Source organism: Solanum pennellii, chromosome 2, assembly GCF_001406875.1.
Source record: "Solanum pennellii chromosome 2, SPENNV200".
Classification (NCBI taxonomy): domain Eukaryota; kingdom Viridiplantae; phylum Streptophyta; class Magnoliopsida; order Solanales; family Solanaceae; genus Solanum; species Solanum pennellii.
Genome location: NC_028638.1, coordinates 54,956,802 through 54,978,342, shown reverse-complemented (window position 1 = coordinate 54,978,342; position 21,541 = coordinate 54,956,802). Strand labels below are relative to the sequence as shown.

General features: G+C 32.0%; 3 protein-coding genes across 5 annotated transcripts; all 3 read left to right on the top strand.

The window, feature by feature from the left end:
- The first annotated feature begins 1,395 nt into the window (after positions 1-1,395).
- LOC107009688 (serine carboxypeptidase-like 25) lies at positions 1,396-6,845 on the top strand. Its single transcript, XM_015209032.2, has 8 exons — positions 1,396-1,811; positions 3,830-4,033; positions 5,136-5,311; positions 5,407-5,688; positions 5,798-5,928; positions 6,007-6,102; positions 6,179-6,284; positions 6,378-6,845. The coding sequence occupies exons 1-8, from the start codon at positions 1,556-1,558 to the stop codon at positions 6,519-6,521; spliced, it is 1,395 nt and encodes a 464-aa protein (XP_015064518.1). The 5' UTR covers positions 1,396-1,555; the 3' UTR covers positions 6,522-6,845.
- A 4,047-nt stretch (positions 6,846-10,892) lies between these two features.
- On the top strand, positions 10,893-13,687 carry LOC107009679 (exocyst complex component EXO70E2). 2 transcript variants are annotated; one of them, XM_015209020.2, is made up of 2 exons: positions 10,893-11,063; positions 11,267-13,687. In XM_015209020.2, exon 2 carries the CDS (start codon positions 11,399-11,401, stop codon positions 13,373-13,375), a length of 1,977 nt encoding a protein of 658 aa, XP_015064506.1. In that variant the 5' UTR covers positions 10,893-11,063; positions 11,267-11,398; the 3' UTR covers positions 13,376-13,687. The 2 variants fall into 2 exon arrangements, with proteins under 2 accessions (XP_015064506.1, XP_015064507.1); XM_015209021.2 differs by having other exon boundaries at positions 11,254-13,687.
- A 468-nt stretch (positions 13,688-14,155) lies between these two features.
- Positions 14,156-16,742, top strand: LOC107009702 (glycine-rich RNA-binding protein 3, mitochondrial-like). 2 transcript variants are annotated; one of them, XM_015209052.2, is made up of 5 exons: positions 14,156-14,298; positions 14,621-14,768; positions 14,857-14,925; positions 15,311-15,417; positions 15,909-16,742. In XM_015209052.2, exons 2-5 carry the CDS (start codon positions 14,633-14,635, stop codon positions 16,587-16,589), a joined length of 993 nt encoding a protein of 330 aa, XP_015064538.1. In that variant the 5' UTR covers positions 14,156-14,298; positions 14,621-14,632; the 3' UTR covers positions 16,590-16,742. The 2 variants fall into 2 exon arrangements, with proteins under 2 accessions (XP_015064538.1, XP_015064539.1); XM_015209053.2 differs by lacking the exon at positions 14,156-14,298 and adding an exon at positions 14,325-14,475.
- Positions 16,743-21,541: the final 4,799 nt, after the last annotated feature.

Here is a 21,541-nt window from a genome sequence, read left to right as displayed (position 1 = left end):
GATTGCGGCCCTTGATAGATAATGAAATTATGTGTGCCCACAATTATATAGAAGAAGGAATACTAATTTGGTTTATTCAATTTTTCAAAACTATAGTCAAGCGGCTTCTTAATAATAAATAAATGTACCTAACTACATAATCAGTGTTATAATCATCTGCAATAATAATTGTTATGTTCTCTCATCATGTAAGATGCTTGGACTTGACTTTGGTCCTCAATAATTTTTTTTTAAAAAAAATAAAATAACATTCAGATCAAAATTATTTATGCGGAAATAATTCCTTATGATCATTTATAAAGAGAACAAGTTCGTTTTTAAATCTTTTTGTTTTTATGTATTATTAAATTATAAAAAAAAATAAAATCAAATGTTTCAAATTGTGCCCTACATGACTAAGGATGTAGTGAAATAATTTAACTTTATATGTAATGATAGTATAAATAATTACGAGTGATGTTCTAATTATATTCTTTTATAAATGAAATGGCTAATCATTAGGTACACATTCTTTTCAAATTTATTAGAGTTCCAGTTTTAGTATCTCTAAATAGGGGAATTTAATAAATAAACTCTTCATAAATTTATTTATTTTTTTGCAACCGGAATAGTAAAAGGGAATAAAAGGAGTAATAACATATCAATATTAGGTATTTGTCTTGTTTTTAATAGTTATTAATTGAAATTACTCTAAATAGTTATATGTAGTTATCAACTAGTTTTTTTCATTTGAGCTAATAATGTAAAAATAATATGTCTTATCTTTTGAATTAACTTTAAGTACGTACGTAAATGATACAGCATGGATACTACTTACAACAACAAATTAAAAAGACTTGGCTTCACGCAGAAATATATTTTTAATATTTTGTTCATTATGTTTTTTCACTCCGAAGTCATACTGTCCGGTGATTGTTTGATACATACGTAAAAAATGTATTCTTTTTAGTGTTTATGAATGCTACTTTTCTCAAAAGTATTCTTAAAAAATCCGCATATATTCGTGAAAATACATAATTTCTTAATTATTTATATGTCATCTAACAAAATATTATTATCAGGACCTGAGGTGGTGGAAGATTGGGTTGGGGCGTCGATTGTATAAGGGAGAAGACATTAAACTCCAATTGTTAATTAAGTAATTTATTTTGTTCTCATTTTTCTAGTGAAAATATCTTTGATCAACCAATTAATTAAATAATTTTTTTAAAAGCATAAAAAAGTTTTTATTTTATATATTAAAAATACCTAATATTTTAATCTAAAATTGAGAAAATAAAAAGTTAAATATGAGAGAGAAATAAAAAAGGAAAGGAATTATGTATATTAAGTGCGTGTGTGTCAGTAAACAGAAATTAAACGGAGCAGAAGCAAATGACGAACGCGTCTATATCATTAACTCATGCAATAGTTGCTCTACTAATTTCTCTCTCCTATTTATTGGAGGCTCAGCGGCCATTAACATTACACTCCCGCCCTTGATGACCTATATCATCAACTCATTGCTATTCACACACAAATAGCAAATTTCTTTCTGTTTCCCAACAACAATAATATGGCCAAGCGAAAATTAGCTTTGCTTTTGATTTTAGCAACAATTGTATGTGTGAGTGCTGCAAATTTAAACAAACATCAGGATGAAGAAGACGCTGATAGAATAATATCGCTGCCTGGACAACCCAAAGTTTCGTTCCATCAGTACTCAGGGTATGTCACTGTCAATCAATTTGCTGGAAGAGCTCTATTTTACTGGCTTACTGAAGCTATTGATGAACCACTTTCTAAGCCTTTGGTTATTTGGCTTAATGGAGGTCAGATCTCTCTTAAATTTCTACGTGAAAAGTTCCTTTCTATTTTTTCTATATTTGATTTTACTTGTTATATTTCATTTTTTGGCGTACGATCGATCGTTAATTTTAATGAAAAAGTAAAAATGGAGGAGATAATAACTATTTTTGGCGCATACGCCCCGCATCCTCAAGGTCTAATGTCTGACACATACATAACTTCTTCGGGAAATGGAACACTAATTATGATTACGTGAACTTCTGGTTACTGTTCTATTCATCCTTCCTTTTCTTCTTTTTCCTGTAACTAAAAAGGAGAACTTAAAGAAAAGGTTTCTATTTCTTATAACTATATGTTTCTGTTTAAAAAAACGATTATTCAATTTAGTTGGACTCTAATACGAAACTGAAATGAGAAAAAAGTCTCACTCGTCATTGATTATGTGTTTTGACTCATACATACATTATGTGTTGTGCATTTAAAAGTCATTTTGTCGGTTAATTATTGAGGGTTTTTAGCTTAGGTATTGATAGTTGAGTACTGGGAAAGGGGGGGCCGTTTAGTTTAGTCATGACTAAACTGTCGACTGATATGGTTCAATATCCATGAACAGATAAGACATTACCTTTGCCAGTTGCTATTTCTCTCTCTCTCTCTTCACATTAATATTTGCACGCAGTGAAAATCAATGCTGTTACAACCAACTCCTTTTAAAATACACTCCTCATTTAATTTTTCAACCCAGACTGGTCTAACATAGATGCCCACACCAATTACGCTTCCGCAACCACCTTCCCCATGTCAGCTACCTAACTGCCTCCTTAAAAACATATTCAAATTTTAAATTTCATAAGTTCAACCATTGCCTCTCAAAACTATTGAATTCTGAACTGCGTGATGCATTGTTATGGTCATGATGCTCTTCGCACAGTACATAGGTTGGATCATAATGACGAAGCCAATGATTTAAATAAGGGGGTTGGATTCACAAAGTAATATAATTTTTATCTTTAAAGTGTAAAGTATTGAGCCTCACGCCTCCAAAATTTAGCCTGAAGGAAGAAGGATTACCAAGCCTTAAGTGAGGTCATCCATGTGAGCCTTTTTAATTCGTTAACATATATTTCACGCCTAATGTTGGACATCTGGTACAGAATTTGTGGGTCCAACATCGAGTAAAATGAGTCATACTCTCTGCTACTTGTAAAATTATGTATTGTACGTATTCACATCCCAAAAAAAAGATTATACTAGCCTTATAAAGACGTCCCCATCTCATGTATAACTTTTTCAATCTTTTAAGGCAAGGATACTTAAAGTAATGGATTTGAACTATTTTTTTATATGCAAAAAAGATAATAGTAATATTTTGTACCCTAATTTTCATCATTATATAGTAATATTTCAACAAAGGAGTTCCGTTGCACCCCTGACCCTGACCTCAGAAATAAGGTGTCTTCAAATGAGAATAGGAAAGATTCTTTACCGTGAATTATGTTGATAACATTAAATTGTAGCCAACTAAACTTAGCACTGTTTGAGATCTGTCGTCATTTTCTTATAAATGAGGTTTTAATTTCTTGACCATATTGTTCATTATTAGATGCATGTGCTCATCTCAACTGTATGTGATAAAGGAGCTAGACACACTCTTCTGCGGGGACCCCTTGTATTTTTATAGTCCTAGTAATTTCTGCTACTACTTCAGATTTCTGGGCTGACACACTGATAAAAATTTTAACCATAGGTGAATTCAAGATGTACATGTGACGTCTTTAAACTTTAAAGTTCTCAATATTTAATTCATTCTACATTTGAATTCTGTTAATGTAGCTAACCAACTGAGTTACTAAAAAATAATTACTTTAGAGCACCAAAAGCTTGGAACAACGAGAAACTTGAACTCATAAGTTTTAAATTTTAGTTGCGTCTCTGCTTTGTAATAAACATGATATATTGAAAAAACTGGATAATATAACTTGTTATAGATAATATTGTGCGGATTGTGTAAAAAACTGAGTATTTATATTGGGAAAAACAGGTCCAGGATGCTCTTCAGTGGCCTATGGTGCATCTGAAGAAATAGGGCCATTCAGGATAAACAAGACGGCTTCGGGACTGTATTTGAACAAGTTTTCATGGAACAAATTGGCAAATTTACTATTCCTTGAAACTCCAGCAGGAGTTGGATTTTCCTACAGCAATAGGTCCTCAGATCTCCTTGACACAGGGGATATTCGCACTGGTACGAACATATTGTTGACTTAGATTAAGCCCTCTCTTTTATCTTGTTGCTAATTCAATTATTATTTTTCTTAGCTTAGAAATGTCTCAAATCTGAAGACTGATTGACCATCGATTTGTAGTCATATTTGGGGTGCTTATTCTAACTCCTAATGTAGTAAACATGAAAGTGATGGATGCATACCTGCCTCTGAGTAAACGTGACAAATGAACAAGGTTTTTGGATTTAAATGGGTTAGTTAATATATCATAACACAATTCGCTCAATGTGTGACCCGACCTTCTCTCTTTTTCCCTGTTTGGATGGACTTATTTTAAGTGATTTTATGTTTAAATAGCGTTTAATCATTTTTTGTAGAGTTTGTGGAAATTCAGAAGTGTTTTTAAGCTGAAAAATTACAAGTTAGTATTTCTAACTTATAAACTTATATGCAATAGCCGCTTTTTGCTTATAAGTCATAAGCTATAAGTCTATCCAACCAGTTACGTTAATCAAGTCAATGGTTACGACTAGATCATAATGCAATCCATTTAAACTTGAACGGATGGAACATGTTAGTAAAACAAATTAATCATATTTGCTTGCTTATTCTCTAATAACTACTAATCTAGTATAAACCTGAAGTGATGGTGGCATGCTTGCTGATGACTTTTCCTCTGTGTAATCAATTGTGTCAAAAGTGACCATTTTAGGAGCACATGAGAAAGTGCATTTTAGCACTCAATTGCAATGTGGCCTACTCTATGATTTTTGGAGTCAATGCTGCAATTGTTAGCTACCTTACATGTTGCTATCTGGAGTCAATTTTACTATCACCACTATAGTACTATTCAATCAATCAAACATCTAAATATTCGCCACTGAAACAAAAATCTTCTCCAAGTAATTGATTTGACTTAATCGTTGAAAAATATTATGCGACTTGAGTGCTTGATCATATTAGTACTCTGTTCTGTCTAATCCTATCGATTTGGAAAAACCTTATCCGCACCTGCTTTTTGCACTAACTTTGTTAATTTATTGTAGTTAAGTGATTAATTCATATGGGTATATACATGATTAATTTGAATAAGATGATGACTCTTTTGTGTATTTTTATCAGCTAAGGACTCACTTCAGTTCCTTATCCACTGGATGAATCGGTTCCCACGCTACAGAAATCGTGAAGTCTACATCACAGGGGAGAGCTATGCTGGTCATTATGTCCCTCAGTTAGCCAGAGAAATAGTTCATTACAATGCCAACTCTAAGAACCCAATCAACCTCAAAGGATTCATGGTAATCTCTCAATGTCTACATATTGGAGTATTATTAATTGAAATAACATCTCGAAACTTGTTTGAGATAAATTTTCGATGTTTATCAAAATGCAGGTGGGAAATGCTGTGACAGATAACTACTATGACAACTTAGGAACTGTGACATATTGGTGGAGCCATGCTATGATCTCTGATAAGACATACAACCAATTGGTGAACACTTGTGATTTCAAGCGCCATAAAGAATCAAATGAGTGTGAGTCATTGTACTACTACGCGATGGATCAAGAATTTGGGAACATCGATCAGTACAATATTTATGCTCCTCCTTGTAACAATTCTGATGGTAGCACTTCAACTAGACAGACCATGAGTTTACCCCACCGACCTTACAAGGTACATATGTGTAACACAACATGAGAAATGCAACATTTTGTAACATCTACAAGGTACTAATAGTGGTATAATGTATACTAAAGAGATTTTTCGGATTTCCATCAATTAGATGTTTAAGCAGCTATCAGGTTATGATCCTTGCACGGAGAAGTATGCAGAAATTTACTACAACAGACCTGATGTGCAGAAAGCTATGCACGCGAATACAACAGGAATTCCTTATAAATGGACAGCCTGCAGGTAAATAATTTGTTTTCCAAACTCCCACTATGTTGATTGATCTTACAACTGATTGATCTTGCACCTATATGTTCACAGTGAGACATTGAATCGAAACTGGAACGATACAGATGACTCGATTCTCCCAATCTACCAGGAACTAATTGCTGCTGGATTGAGAATTTGGGTTTTCAGGTATGTGACATTGAGTTGAAAACATTTTCCCAAAATTCCAGGGCAACTCAATTTGATCATTTTTTTTGTTTTGCAGTGGTGATGTTGACTCAGTTGTACCCGTTACCGCGACAAGGTATTCCCTAGCACAGCTCAAGTTATCTACCACAACTCCATGGTACCCTTGGTATGTCAAAAAACAGGTCAGTAATATAAAAAAAAAAAACCGAATTCTAGTTTTCCATAATCACTTATATTGATTAACAACTTAATTATTATGTTATGGTTATTGTAAGGTTGGGGGCTGGACAGAGGTATACAAAGGTCTAACATTTGCAACAGTGAGAGGGGCAGGTCATGAAGTGCCATTATTCAAGCCAAGGGCAGCTTATCAACTATTTAGATCATTTTTAAAAGGAGAGCCACTTCCCAAGTCATGATTGTTGTGACATTATAAATTATACTATTATTATTATGTATGCTTCAAAAATGTCAATTGTTTCTACTCTTAGGCTAAGAATTAAAGAGTGCCAAGTTGAAAGAAAAGAATTGTTTCAACTTTTAAAAGATAATTGATGGGAAAAAGGGAGATTACAATAGGACTTTGGGTTTGGGGAAAAAAAAAGGTATCAATTTGTTGTAACAATATTAGGTAGGTGTGGTTTGAATTCTACCTCACGTGTTTTAGGAAAATGAATGTTCTTTATATTTCGTATTTCAATAAAAAGGGGTTGAATTCTCTTCATTCCTCTTTTATTTGTTTCTATTCGATTTGATATATTCTTTTTAATAAGCAATAAAATAAAAATATAATTTTACTTTATTGTTTTTATTTATTATAAATTATTTATATATAGAATAATAAATAATCTCTTAATAACTCAAATTCAAACTATAAAAACAGTATTGAATTTGGGTCTTCAGCTACATTTGGCCGTAATAGAACTTCTTTGTATATTCATCACAATGTGGACCCATTGTAAATTAGAATATTTACACAAATGGTCCTTTTTTTTAGGCCACTAACATAAATTCTACCTCCGTTTCTCCGCTAGATAATGAGATGGATAAAGTTAGTTTAATCAGACGCAATATAAAATATCTTAAATTGCAAATTCTATCTCTTAAATTGTTTGATTCATGCTTTCTCTTCTCTCTGTTCCAATTCATACGACGTCTTTTATATTTTAAGAATCAAACAATTTAAGTTTGATCAGAAATTTATATATAAAATTTTTAATTTTTTAAATGAAATTTATATATTTATAAACTACGTAAAAAGTACTATGAGTCACAATAATTGATAATTCAAAATGTTTATAAGATCTATGAAAAATTTACTGTCAAAATAGACTTGTTTGAATCTTGAAATTCGAAAAATGACGTAGAAAATAAGACGGAGGTAATACAATATTGACACAAATAATGGATACTATTAAAATCTTCTTTTTTTCATACAATATTGACACCAAGAATTTTTTTTATTTTTTGAATTTTAAATATCAAATTAATTTAGGTTGAAATTTAAACAACCAAACAAATAATTTGTATGAACAAGGCGCAAAAATTATGGTAATGAATTATTATTAAAACAAAATTGTTTATGTTGGGTCTTCAAATTAGGAATTTGAATTTGAAAAGTCAAAGCACATGACTATTTCAGTGCCTACTTTTGTGCTAATGGAACTTCTACCAAAATTCTATGTTCCTTGTTGACTTTCCTTTAAACCCCTAATTTAATCTCTACTTTACCACAATTAATTATTTTTGTTTTGTTTTAATACTTTTATGCTAGTAATTCATCATTACTATTATTGTGATTATCAAAGAGGTACTTTTAAAATTTCTGAATCAAACTATAGTATAAAAAAAAGATTGTAAAATATATGCAATCCATGAGAAGAAAATAAAAAAGGGAAGAAGAATTTTAGTGTTTAATTGGTCGAATTGGATCGTGGAAACGTGGAGATCTTTATTGTATTTTTTTTAATTAAACGAAAGAGACATTTTAACTAATTAGGGAATAGGACAGAATTGATCAACATTTATGTCGTCCTTCATCTAATCTTTTTTTGGACCAACAACGTGGGGGTTATTATTATCATAATAATTATTTGTACTATACTTTATATCAAAATAATTAATTGGATGAATGTCTTTTAATAAATAATTACTGATTCGATGAAAAATAAATAAAAAAATAATCATATTTTATGGAATAAAATGATTGATTCTCGATGAAAAAAAGAACCTTTGTTTCTACTGACACATTAAATGCTTAATAAATTTTTTAAACCAACCAACTTGACTTCTTATAACTATTTTAAATTTTTTTACCATCCATTTGATCTAATTTAAAACATTAAGATTGTTATCACCCAAACACCTTCCTTGATATATGCCATAACATAAATTTCAATTACTTTTTTTCACACCAATAGATAGTTAATTTATCTTATTATATTAAAATAATACCAATATTATAGGAATTTAACATGTTAAGTGGATAATATTGGCAAAACCCTTATAATTTCAATTCTCTATATATAAATAAAATAATACATAACATGAGTCTTGCATATAATAAAAGTTAAACACTTCCTTTAGCAAAAAATTATTAAAGTACAAAGTTCCAAGTTAGTTAAATATTCGAAATTGTAACCAAATTGACAAACTTTACATGATCTAAAGTTTTTGACTTGTAAGATGAAAGAAAATTAATTTATTTTTACAAATTATGAAATCTCAATTATTTTAGAATAGATAAGTTGGGTAACAAGTCAGTATTGGAAAATTGGTCTTGAGACTTTTCTTCCTTTTTATGCTTTGTCAACAATGAAAGTTGTGATTTTCAAATTGATCACCTTATTTTCCATCTGTCCATTTTCCAACATTAAAAGCCAAAATGTTACTCCATTTTAATTTGTTTAGCATTTATCCCAAGATTCATCATGAATTTAAGTTATCAACCTTGATAAAAAAAATTTAAAAAATAAGTTTATTGATTGTTGAAGCTTATTTTTAAACTTCATTATTCTGTTGTGTCTTTGTAGTTCTTGACACATATTGTCTACTGTGTTTTTAGTGTCATACTGTTTCGTTATTATTATTGTTTCGAGTAGACTTTACATTGTTTTTCTTATTAACTGCTAGGTTTTTACCTTCTTTTATTTAAGTTAGATGAACTTGAGTTGTGAATCTTTTGAAATCAATCTCTCTATCCCATTACGTAGTGATAAGATCTGCGTATAATCTACCTTCTTCGAGTCACACTTAGTAAGATTTCACTAAAAATATTGGTATTATATATATTAATATTATCACAGTCAAATAATTTTGTAAAAAAAATGAGATGTTTTATCCTAAAGGAGAAAATAACATTTTTAGATGATTTATGTGTAAAAATAAAAATCTTGCATATAAAAATAGGCATATTTTTTTAAAAAAAAAAATCATAAAATGCAACAAAATCATTTGTGCCATTTTATTGGAATAACACACCATATTCAAGATCGCAATATTTTAATATATTGTATGTACTTAAGTTGTAACTAACTAAAAAAACATTTTTTTTATTTTTCAACTCGATGACCATTATTATCTCCTACAACGTGAGCGGTGGCGTATTAAATATTTTACTGGTAATTGAGTAAATTTTTGTAAATAAAAAGTTTTACACGCAAGGGTCAGATTACTTTCTTAGATTATCCTTGCAATTAATATATTTTTTAAAATATTTATATTTATCTCTAAAATTTTCAAAAAATATTGGATGAATAAATTAATTAATTTTTTTTTATTAATATTTGGACAAATTATAGAAATACAGACATTTTGTTTCACTTATTTCTATTATTCTCTATTTACTTTTAAAAATCTTTAAAATTCTTTATTTCTTTAATATATCGAGCAGCATATTAATGTATTCAATTCAATATTTAATGTATTCGAGCTAGTTTTTATTGTATTCGAGCTATATTTTAATGTATCCAAGCAGAATTCAATATATCTAAGCTAGTCTTTAATATATTCGAGCTACATATTAATTTGAAACGATATTTAATTTATCTAAGCTTCAATTATTGTATTCAATTTTTTTAATTTTAAAGAAATTAATATAATTAGAAACTTATTAAGAATTTATATTTTCATAATATGCTACTCTTTCCGTTTAAAAAAGAATGACCTCATTTCTATTTTAGTCTGTTTCAAAAAGAATGATACCTTTCTTTTTTTGACAAATTTTTAATTTTAACTTTATGTTTAAGGCCACAAAATTAAAAAATATTTTAATACATTTAAAATAACTTTAATTTACAATCATAAAATTAATTTTTTTTTTAAATTTTATTCCAAATCAAACTAAACAACCAACATGAAACTTTAACGATAGGTAAAAGTTGCCAAGATATTTCTCGAAGACTGAAGGTCAAACTGGCACTGGCCATTCTCGAAGGCCAAAGCTATTCAATTCATTACAAAAAGAAAAGAAAAGGAAAGCCGCTTATTAGTCCCATAAGAAGCAGCAACTCACATATACTTTTGGATGGTCGGTTTTCTGTTGGGAATTAAACACACAACACACACAAATAATCTAGAGAAAAGAGAAACGGAACACAAACGGGACACACAAGAATTTAACGTGGTTCGGTTTCCCTACTCCACGACTGTAACAGGAGGATTTTTATTTCACTTGTGCTACTATTTTGAATTACAAATACAAGGATCATATTTATAGGAAAACCAAATAGTTAACCTAGGGTTTCAGTAATGGGTCGGGCCGGCTCACAAGCCTCCACAAAGCCCAACATTTTCTGCACTAATTTTGAGCTTCATTTCTCCGAGAAAACATCCTTTTTCTTTTCATTCTTTGTCTGATCATTGCCACTCTGTTAAAAAAGGGTCAGTTCCTCTCAGCTTCAGATATGGATCTTGTTTGCTGATTTGTTCTCTTTCTGCATAGTCAAGATTTGAGCTTTGAGGTTTGTGCATTTTCACTTTCCTCTGTTTCTTGCTTCTACTTCTGACCAGTGTTTTCTTCATCCTCAAATCTCCTACTTTAGTTAACCTAAAGTTTGCTGCTTTTGTCTTCTTATCTTATACCCAGCCGCCTCTTTTTTTTTTTTTTTTAAGATTGCCCTCAAAAGGGGTTTGGGTTAACTCTTACAGTAGTTGATCTTTGCAGGTGACAGATAATATTTCTTGGTGAAGTTCTTTCTTGATTGTAATTTCTTGGGTATTTCGTAGAAGTTAAAAAGTTGCAGTCTTTACCTGTTTAGAATTAAGCTTGAGCTAGTTTCTTGGTTCTTGAATTTATATGGGAGACTGTGAATCTTCAGTCCCCCTAATGGAAGAAGAAGAAAACCTAATAGCTGCTGCACAGAACATTGTGAAAGCGTTGGGGTCAAATAGGACTTTAACGGATGATGCTAGGAAAATTTTAGCTGATCTAGGTTCCCAATTGTCTTCTATAACTAGAGTGAGTGAACCCGAAGATGAGGGAGCTGGTGAAACTGAGGAGCAGCTTATTGAGCTGGAGGAGGAGCTTAATTTAGTGCAGAGTAAGGTCATGAACTGGGAGGTGGGTAAGTCAATGATATGGGATTGTGGCCAGGAAGAAGCTTATGAGTATTTGAGGTATGTGGATCAAGGTCGAAAATTGATTGAGAGATTGGAGAGTTTGAACTTGGTTAAAGGTAGTAAAGAAGATGAGCTTCTGCGTAGGGCTACTGATCTTCTGCAAACAGCAATGAATCGTCTTGAGGAGGAGTTCACGCATTTGCTTGTTCACAACAGGCAGCCTTTTGAGCCGGAGCATATGTCTTTTCGCTCCAGTGAAGACGATACGTTGGATGATGGCTCGATTGTGTCGTTTGGGGATGACTCGATTGAGGATGTGGTTCATAGAGATAGCATGAGTAGGAGTTCAGGGGAGTACATCATTGAACTGGTGCATCCAGATGTTATTCCTGACCTAAGATGCATTGCCAATTTGATGTTTGATTCAAATTATGGCCGGGAATGTTCTCAAGCATTTATCAATGTCAGAAAAGATGGCTTGGATGATTGCCTCTTCATTCTTGAAGTAGAGAAGTTGAGCATCGAGGATGTATTGAAGATGGAATGGAACTCGTTGAACTCCAAAATCAGGAGGTGGATACGGGCTATGAAGATCTTTGTGCGCATTTATCTTGCCAGTGAAAAATGGCTAAGTGATCAGATTTTTAGTGAGCTGGAAGCAGTTGGTTCAGTTTGCTTTGCTGAGGCCTCGAAAGCTTCAATCTTGCAGCTTCTGAACTTTGGTGAAGCCATAGCTATTGGCCCTCATCAACCGGAGAAATTGATTCGGATTCTTGACATGTATGAGGTGCTTGCAGATCTTATCCCAGATATTGATGCTATGTACTCTGATGAGGCGGGGTTATGCGTTAGAAGAGAGTGCCAAGACATTCTTAGAAGCTTGGGTGATTGTGCAAAGGCAACCTTTCTGGAATTTGAAAATGCTGTTGCTTCCAGCATATCAGCCAACCCTTTTCCTGGTGGGGGAATACACCATCTCACGAGGTATGTCATGAACTACATGAAAACTCTTATTGATTATAGCAAGACACTTGATGAGCTTCTGAAGGGCCATGAGAAGGAAGAATCAGTGCCCATTTTACCAGACATGACACCTGATAGAGAAGAAGAAAACACAGACAGACGCAGTTACATTTCTCCGCTGGCTCAACATTTTCGATCCTTCACTTCAATCTTGGAATGCAACCTTGAGGATAAGGCCAGGTTATACAAGGATGAGTCACTAGGTCACCTTTTCTTAATGAATAATATTCATTACATGGCTGAAAAGGTGAAGAATTCCAATCTAAGAACACTACTAGGTGATGGTTGGATCCGAAAACATAATTGGAAATTCCAACATCATGCAATGAGCTATGAGAGAGCTACTTGGAGCTCTATCCTCTCTTTCCTCAGAGATGAAGGGCTATATAATCCAGGCTCGAATTCTATCTCGAGAACTCTTCTCAAGGATAGACTAAACAACTTTTATCTCTCATTTGAGGATGTCTACAAGAGCCAGACAGGATGGTCTATCCCAGATAGTCAACTTCGTGAAGATCTTCGAATCTCAACATCACTCAAGGTTATCCAGGGATACAGGACATTTGTTGGAAGACACACCAACCATATAAGCGACAAGCACATAAAGTATACTGCGGACGATTTGGAGAGCTTCCTTTTGGATCTGTTTGAGGGATCTCCAAGATCTTTACATGGTTCCCACAGGAAGTGAGCTTCCTATGCTAATCAGGGATTTCTTCCACACAGGCTTAATCCTCAATCATCATACTAGTTTACATTTAGATATATCTATTTTTGTAATCTAAACGAATTCATAACTTGTTGAATGTAGAAATTTGGTGTTATGTGCAAAAAGGTCAATGCCATGTACTTATTTGCTAGCTGTTTGTTACTTAATTTTCCTGCTAACTTCATTGTCATGGTCAAAACCAGGAAAATGTTAGTAGCTCTAGGCCTAGTTGGGTCCTGGAAAAAGCTACTTGTGCTTGGAGATTTGATATCTTGAATCTTGAATCTTGATTAACATGCCAACATTCTTTTTTAACAAATGGAATCATCTTGTTCACAGATTTAATTATGTTTGATATAAACAGTCATCCTTAAATCAGACTCCATCTGTGGATTGGATTGTTGTCATATTCATTGGGCCATAAATGAAATTAGCTCTTCTCCTTTTGCTCTATCACATTTATTTTTGTATAATTATGGTTTTCAACCACCACATTCATACAAATACAACATTGCATAACAAGGTAGTAAGCTATGAGTTCAAACTGTATCATAATATAATGTTTAAGATCCCTTTTTAATAAAAAAAAAATATCAAGAAATGATTGTAAACTTGCCGTTAAAATAAGATTTAATAATAAATAAATGGTGAAAAGATAATTTAAAATAAAAGATATTACATAAATAAATAAATGCTAAAGGACAAAAAAAAGTAAATGAAAAAAAAAAAATCAAAAACGAGAAGGTTGTGTTGACGACCGCCTCATATTGATCCAACGGCCAAGAATGATCAAGTTGTAATCGCAAGGCCGACATTTATTTTGAGATATTAATGGACTTGTAAAACCCTTCTAGGGTATAACGAGACGACAAGTGTTCTTCTTCATTGCAATCATTCCACCAAAGGTAAGTTTCTACAGATTTTTTTATTTGAGAATTTGTAGCATTTTTTTCTTCAGCTTTTTCAAGATTAGGGTTTTACCATTTTCGATATTTGTTGCATGATCTCAATTGCTATAATGGTTTTTGGGTAAAGGAGTCAGATTGATGGTTGACATACCAACACTGTGATGAATTCTCATTGTAATACCGAAATCTATTGATTATTCATACTGCATATCCCAAATCCGTTCATTTATGCCCTGTTGTTGATGACTTCCTTCAAAAATATTTGTTTATTTTTACATTGAATGTGTGATACTGAATCTTTACTGTCCTGGTCTACTAGGTTGGTTTAAAGATGGCTTTTGTCAATAAAATTGGGAATATTCTTAGACATGGTGTAGGCAAAAACACAAACTTGGAACTCTCTGCCTCAAATGGTTCACTTTTCCAGACTATAAGAAGCATGTCTTCGTCTAAGCTTTTCGTTGGGGGTGAGAAGATCTTTTTTTTTGTGTGTGTAGCTCTTGATATTTGTTCACTTCTTTTGTTTACTCTATAATTGTGTATTGTCTACTGCAGGTCTCTCGTATGGCACTGATGAAAGTTCTCTGAAAGAGACATTCTCTCAATATGGTGAAGTAATTGAAGGTACTTGGGTTACTGTTTATGCATTTCATTTAAAAGGGATGAATCACTGTGTAGTTGCAGCATTAGCTAATATCAAGTCTGTGGTGATTACTAATAGAAACAAGCTAGCACTCCCAATCATCATGGCATAGTGAATATGTAGAAGAAACAATTATTGTTTTGAATTAGTTACTAAGTGGAGTTCAAATTCATTTCTCCTATTAATGAAACAAGACATCTTTGGTCTGAATTGGACATGTTTCCTTATCAATTTAGTTCTTGGTGAAAGATCTAAATTCTAATGATCTATGAGACAGATCTGTGTGCAGTTTCTATGAGGCTAGCTTCTTTTGCTGTGTGTTATTTAACTCAACTTTGGAATAAACTATTTCCTCCCCCTTTGCAGCTAGAGTTATTCTGGATCGTGAAACTGGGAGGTCCAGAGGATTTGGTTTTATTAGTTTTCCATCAAGTGAAGAAGCAACAAGTGCCATGCAGGCCATGGATGGCCAGGTATGATGTTACTTCTAGTTGGAAAGGTATCCTTGTGAACACAAGCTACACAGATTTTTTTAGCAGTATCTGAAAAAGAAGAACTTGAACAGACCAATATGGATTTCATAGGGAAAGGACATCTTTACTTGTAATGCATATAGTTCAGAGGACAATATTTCACCGATATGACACTTTGTATCTGCATGGAACAGTGACATCTTTTAGTTTGTTTAATCAATTTCATGAAGTAATTATCGTCATCACTTTACAGAGTAAAACTATTTGTAGAGAGTGGGAATCTTCTTGATAATCCTATCGCTTGTAATTCCACTCGCTTAAATATCTGTATAGCTTACCTGTTGCACCTGTCCCACCAAACGTCCTACCAGTTCCATCTTGGGGTTGGGCGATCAATGTGATATTTACTAGCAAATTTAGCTCTCACTGGTCAATTTTGGTTTTATTTTAGTAACGGTTCTAAAGTAATTTATGCTTTGTAACTTTTTCAGGATCTTCATGGAAGACGGATAAAGGTGAATTATGCCACAGAAAAACGTCGTGATGGTTTTGGAGGTGGCTATGGTGGCGGTAACTATGGTGGAGAAGGTGGAAACTTTGCAGATGGTGGAGGTTATGCAGCCAGTAATTATGGAGGTGGAGGTGGTGGATTTTCTGGTGGCTACAATTCTCCTGGAGGAGGTGGCTACGGTAGCAGTAGTGGCTATAACTATGGTGGGGAAGGCAGAAATTTTGCAGGTTCTGGAGGTTACCAAACCAACAATTACAGTGGTGGATTTTCTAGTGGTCACAGTTCTGCTGGAGGCTACGGTAGCTATGGAGGTGGTAGTAGCAGCTATGGGAACAACAGTTCCCCTGTTGAGGGTGGCAACTACGGAAGCAGCACTCCAAACATCAATTATTCTGGTCAAGGCAGTAGTTTCTCAGGTGGTTATGGTGGTGGCAACAGTGGGAATGACTTTGGTGGAGCTCCTAGTAACAATAATAGCTTCGCTAACACGGGATTTGGTGGGAGATCTGAAGCATCATATAATGGAAGCCAAGAACAGGTTAGTGTAGATCAGGGAATTCAATCTGTAAATGAACATCTCGGAGAGGAAACATCAGAAGGGAACTACAGGGATGACGATGACGATGACGAACCAAAGGATTACGCCAACACCAGGGGCTGAAGAAATTTTTGGTATCAAGAAAATGTCTAGGACATGTTTGAGTCATGCGTGAATAAGATTAGTAATTCTGTACTATTGATATTTCCTTTTTAAGTATCAATAATACTCAGCTTATTTATATGGAATTTTGAATTGATCATTTCGTACTGGCAATATTTGCAAAGTGCATTTGTTTTTTTATCTGAGGATGTTAAATTCATTCAAGAATAGAAGATTGCATAACTAGCCAGAAAAAAGTAAGTGAAACCTAAGAAAGTTATCTTTTCTAATTTATGTAAATATGAAGTGTTTGGAGCCGAAAGGATAATTTTTTTTAAAAAGAAAAAAATGCTTAAAGGGCAACTGTTTTTTTTTTAAAAAAAAATACCAAAACGGACAACTCGCTGCTGCGCAGCCAGATCCTTTCAATTTTAACACCGTGAAATACGATAAAAAATTCAATCTTTCACGAGTAGCAATTTCATTTTTATTTTTTTTAAAATAATCATTCTTGAATCGCAGTGATTTCTTTCAAAAGAAATTTGTATACAATCGTTTTCTCCCCAATTGTAGCACTTAAACATTGAATCTTTTTTCATAAAATTCATTCTCTGCAATAATATATTAATAGTCAATTTTTGGTAACTAATTGTTTTATGTTATATTATATTTTATATTTTCAGTAGTAACAATTTTCTGTTTTAATAAAAAACAAATCAAACCACGTATGGTGAAAATTAACTCCATAGGAAGCAAATTATTATGGGCAACTTTCACATATAGCAAACAAAAAAATTCATATTTGTATGCTATAGCAAAGTTTGCATAATTACGCTCCATAGCAAACATAAAACTGTATAATTCGCTATACATATACAATTGTATAATTCGCTGGCCTAAATTGTATAATTCGCTGGCCTATTTCGCTGCAATTGTATAATTCGCTATCCTATTTCACTGCAATTGTATAATGCACAATTGTATGTATATTACATAATTATAAGTGTATAGCAAGAATATATATGTTTTTCTCTCGCTTTATACAAAAACAGAAACACAATATATACACTTCTGTTGTATAAAGCTAGAGAAAATTGTATTTCACTACAATTGTATAATTCGTTGGCCTTTTTCTCTGCAATATTTGTATAAAATTTGCATTTGTCTACAATTCAATTGAAGTAAAATGTTTGTAAATTGTATAATTAAGTGTATAACACGAAGATATATGTTTTTGCATTTGTATATACAATTTTCTCTCGCTTTATACAAAACAGAAACAGAATTATACGCTGTGTATAAAGCGAGAGAGGCGAGCAGAGAGTGGCGAGCGAGAATGGAAAAGTGGCGAGCGAGATTTTTGGGAGAGAGATGCCTGGCAAATTTTAGCTAACGTTTGTTATGGAGCACAATTAAATCAAACCCTAGCTACTCCATTTATTTTAGGTTATTAGTTTGCTATTATATACAATTTTCCCAATTATATTATTGGGGAGCTTTCACATATAGCCACTTAAGAATAGCCTAATTATTCTCCATAGCTATAGTTTGATAATTACAATTCGTAGCTTCATATTATAGGAAGGAGATAGGCGAGCGAAACTGGGAGAGAGAGGAGAGAAACGCGAGAGAGGAGACAAAAAGTGGGAGAGAGGTGAATAGTATATGTATATTGGTTAGATAATTGTATATTATACATATGTATTTGTATATATCGCAAGCGGGATTGAGAGAGAGAGGAGAGAGGCGAGCAAGATTGGGAGAGGGAGGATAAAGGCGAGCGATGTCGGGAGAGAGGTGAGCGAGAGTGGGAGAGAGGTGAATTGTATATGTATATTGGTTAGATTATTGTAATGCATTTGTATAAAAAGCAAGCGAGATTGGGAGAGAGATGAGATAGGCGAGCGAGATTGAGAGAGGCGAGCAAGAGGGGTTAGAGANCAATTGTATAATTCGTTGGCCTTTTTCTCTGCAATATTTGTATAAAATTTGCATTTGTCTACAATTCAATTGAAGTAAAATGTTTGTAAATTGTATAATTAAGTGTATAACACGAAGATATATGTTTTTGCATTTGTATATACAATTTTCTCTCGCTTTATACAAAACAGAAACAGAATTATACGCTGTGTATAAAGCGAGAGAGGCGAGCAGAGAGTGGCGAGCGAGAATGGAAAAGTGGCGAGCGAGATTTTTGGGAGAGAGATGCCTGGCAAATTTTAGCTAACGTTTGTTATGGAGCACAATTAAATCAAACCCTAGCTACTCCATTTATTTTAGGTTATTAGTTTGCTATTATATACAATTTTCCCAATTATATTATTGGGGAGCTTTCACATATAGCCACTTAAGAATAGCCTAATTATTCTCCATAGCTATAGTTTGATAATTACAATTCGTAGCTTCATATTATAGGAAGGAGATAGGCGAGCGAAACTGGGAGAGAGAGGAGAGAAACGCGAGAGAGGAGACAAAAAGTGGGAGAGAGGTGAATAGTATATGTATATTGGTTAGATAATTGTATATTATACATATGTATTTGTATATATCGCAAGCGGGATTGAGAGAGAGAGGAGAGAGGCGAGCAAGATTGGGAGAGGGAGGATAAAGGCGAGCGATGTCGGGAGAGAGGTGAGCGAGAGTGGGAGAGAGGTGAATTGTATATGTATATTGGTTAGATTATTGTAATGCATTTGTATAAAAAGCAAGCGAGATTGGGAGAGAGATGAGATAGGCGAGCGAGATTGAGAGAGGCGAGCAAGAGGGGTTAGAGAGTGGGAGAGAGGTGAATTTTATATGTATATTGTTTAAATAATTGTATATTATACATATGAATTTGTATATTCTTGTGAATTATACATACACAAATGTAGGTAATTATACAAACTCGAAAGTCAGCCCACATAATTAATGTATTATGTTAGTCGTGAGTGGTAATTATAGCAAACTATAGTTATGATGAGTAATTAAATAATATAAGTTTGCTTAACCGCGTAATTTTTCCATTATTATTCTTCCAACTAATTAAAATTTTGTGGGACAAAGGAAAAATAATTATATATATATATATATATATATATATATATAAAAATATAAATCTGAATCTAGAATCGCTGATGTGGCATGCCTCTAAGGGCTAGATTTTTATATATTTCTTTGTGTTTTTTTTTTTTGCTTTTTTTCATTTCAAAACATAAAATATTACTTAATATTTTTGCAGAATATTAAAGCATAGTATTTGATTATTCCATCATAAATCATTCACATAAAAGCTTTAGTTATCAATTTCTTACCTTAAAACATTTTTCTTAATTGTAAAATTTAAGAAGATTTATTCTTTACACTTAATTATAGAATTTGAAAAGTTTTTTAATATTAACTTTTGAATATTATATAAACACATACAATTAGATTGCTACATGCCGGAAATGAGATTGTTTGTAAAAGATGAAGGTCGGACGGATATGATAGTGTCGAGATAGCCATGGATTTCTGCGCGGCTGATTGAAGAAGATGACTAGATATGAAGTTTGGAAACCTCGGAAGCTCTTGTCATTCTTCTGCATTTGTTTATTTTTCTTTTTAATTATTGGGGATCGATCCACTTTTGGACTTGATGATAGTTGTACTACTTTTTAATTTGTTGATTCATAAACCTTGATGGGACATTTATTTTAATTTAAAAAAGGGAAAGAAACATATTAAACTTCTCATCATTATTATAATTTATTATTTTTCATATTTCTTTATTATTACCATAATTTATTTATTATATTAAATTATTTTTTCTACCTTCTATTTTTATAATTTTCTAAGTAAATATATTTAACTCTAATCCTTATTATCATAATTTAACATTATACCTTCTATTTCTATTATTGTTTAATATATATATATATATATATATATATTATTTACGTTTCCTTTTTATTACAATAAATATGTTCTACCCATTAATTTTCTCTCAATTAACCTCATTTAATTTGTTGTAAAATGTTGAAGAAAATTAAAATATTTTATTTTTCATCATTAATAAAACACTATTAGTTAATTTTCCTAAAACTTTTCTTTTCCTTATCCTAAATTTCTTTTATCTGATAAATCTTTATCACAATCATTTTCAAAAAAATTATATTTTTGTAATTTGTCATTTTTTTGTCAGAAATATATTTATAACTTATCTTTTAATTTTTAAATTTCATCTTTTTTTTTTAATGGAAAGATTTTAATTTTTTTTGTGAAAATAAATTTAATATATTATATATATAAACTACAAAAATAAAAGGTAAAAAGAGGAAATGAAGTGAGACTTCACAAACAATTACAAAGGCTATTAGTTAAATTTAAAAATAAATGTGTGAATGAAATCACTCACCTTAACGAAAATGATAAGATTTTGATGATATTTTGCCCATATTAAAAAAGCAGCGCATTTTACGATTCAACATAATATAAAAGATTTCGATTTTCATCCAGCAATCGCTACCAATGATGATTTCACCAAAATCCACTTCTGAAACAAAAATTGAGTTTGAACTGACATTAGAATTGTGTATCAAACAAATGAATGCATACTCATAAAAATCAACTTGAGAAATAAGAAAATAAAAATAAATAGTTATACACAACCCCTTAAAAATTAAGTTTTTTAAGCTCTCGAGTTCATCAACAGTTTTGAAATCATAAGAGATTCATTCTTACGAGAACATAAAAGTGATAAAATAAAATATAAACTCTACATTGTATCTTCGTTAATAACAATGTTATGTAGAAGTAGCAAGTCTGTATAAGTTGCTCTACTTTCGATGTGGATTTAGGCGGTCAATTACTTAATAGGCCACACTTTGTTTTATTTTAGATTTTAGCGCACAAGTAATTATTGTTGTTGTCCATTTTTTTTATTTTAGAAAAATAACCTATAATGCAATATGAAATATTCAATGAACTAATAAATAAGTTTGACTACAAAATTC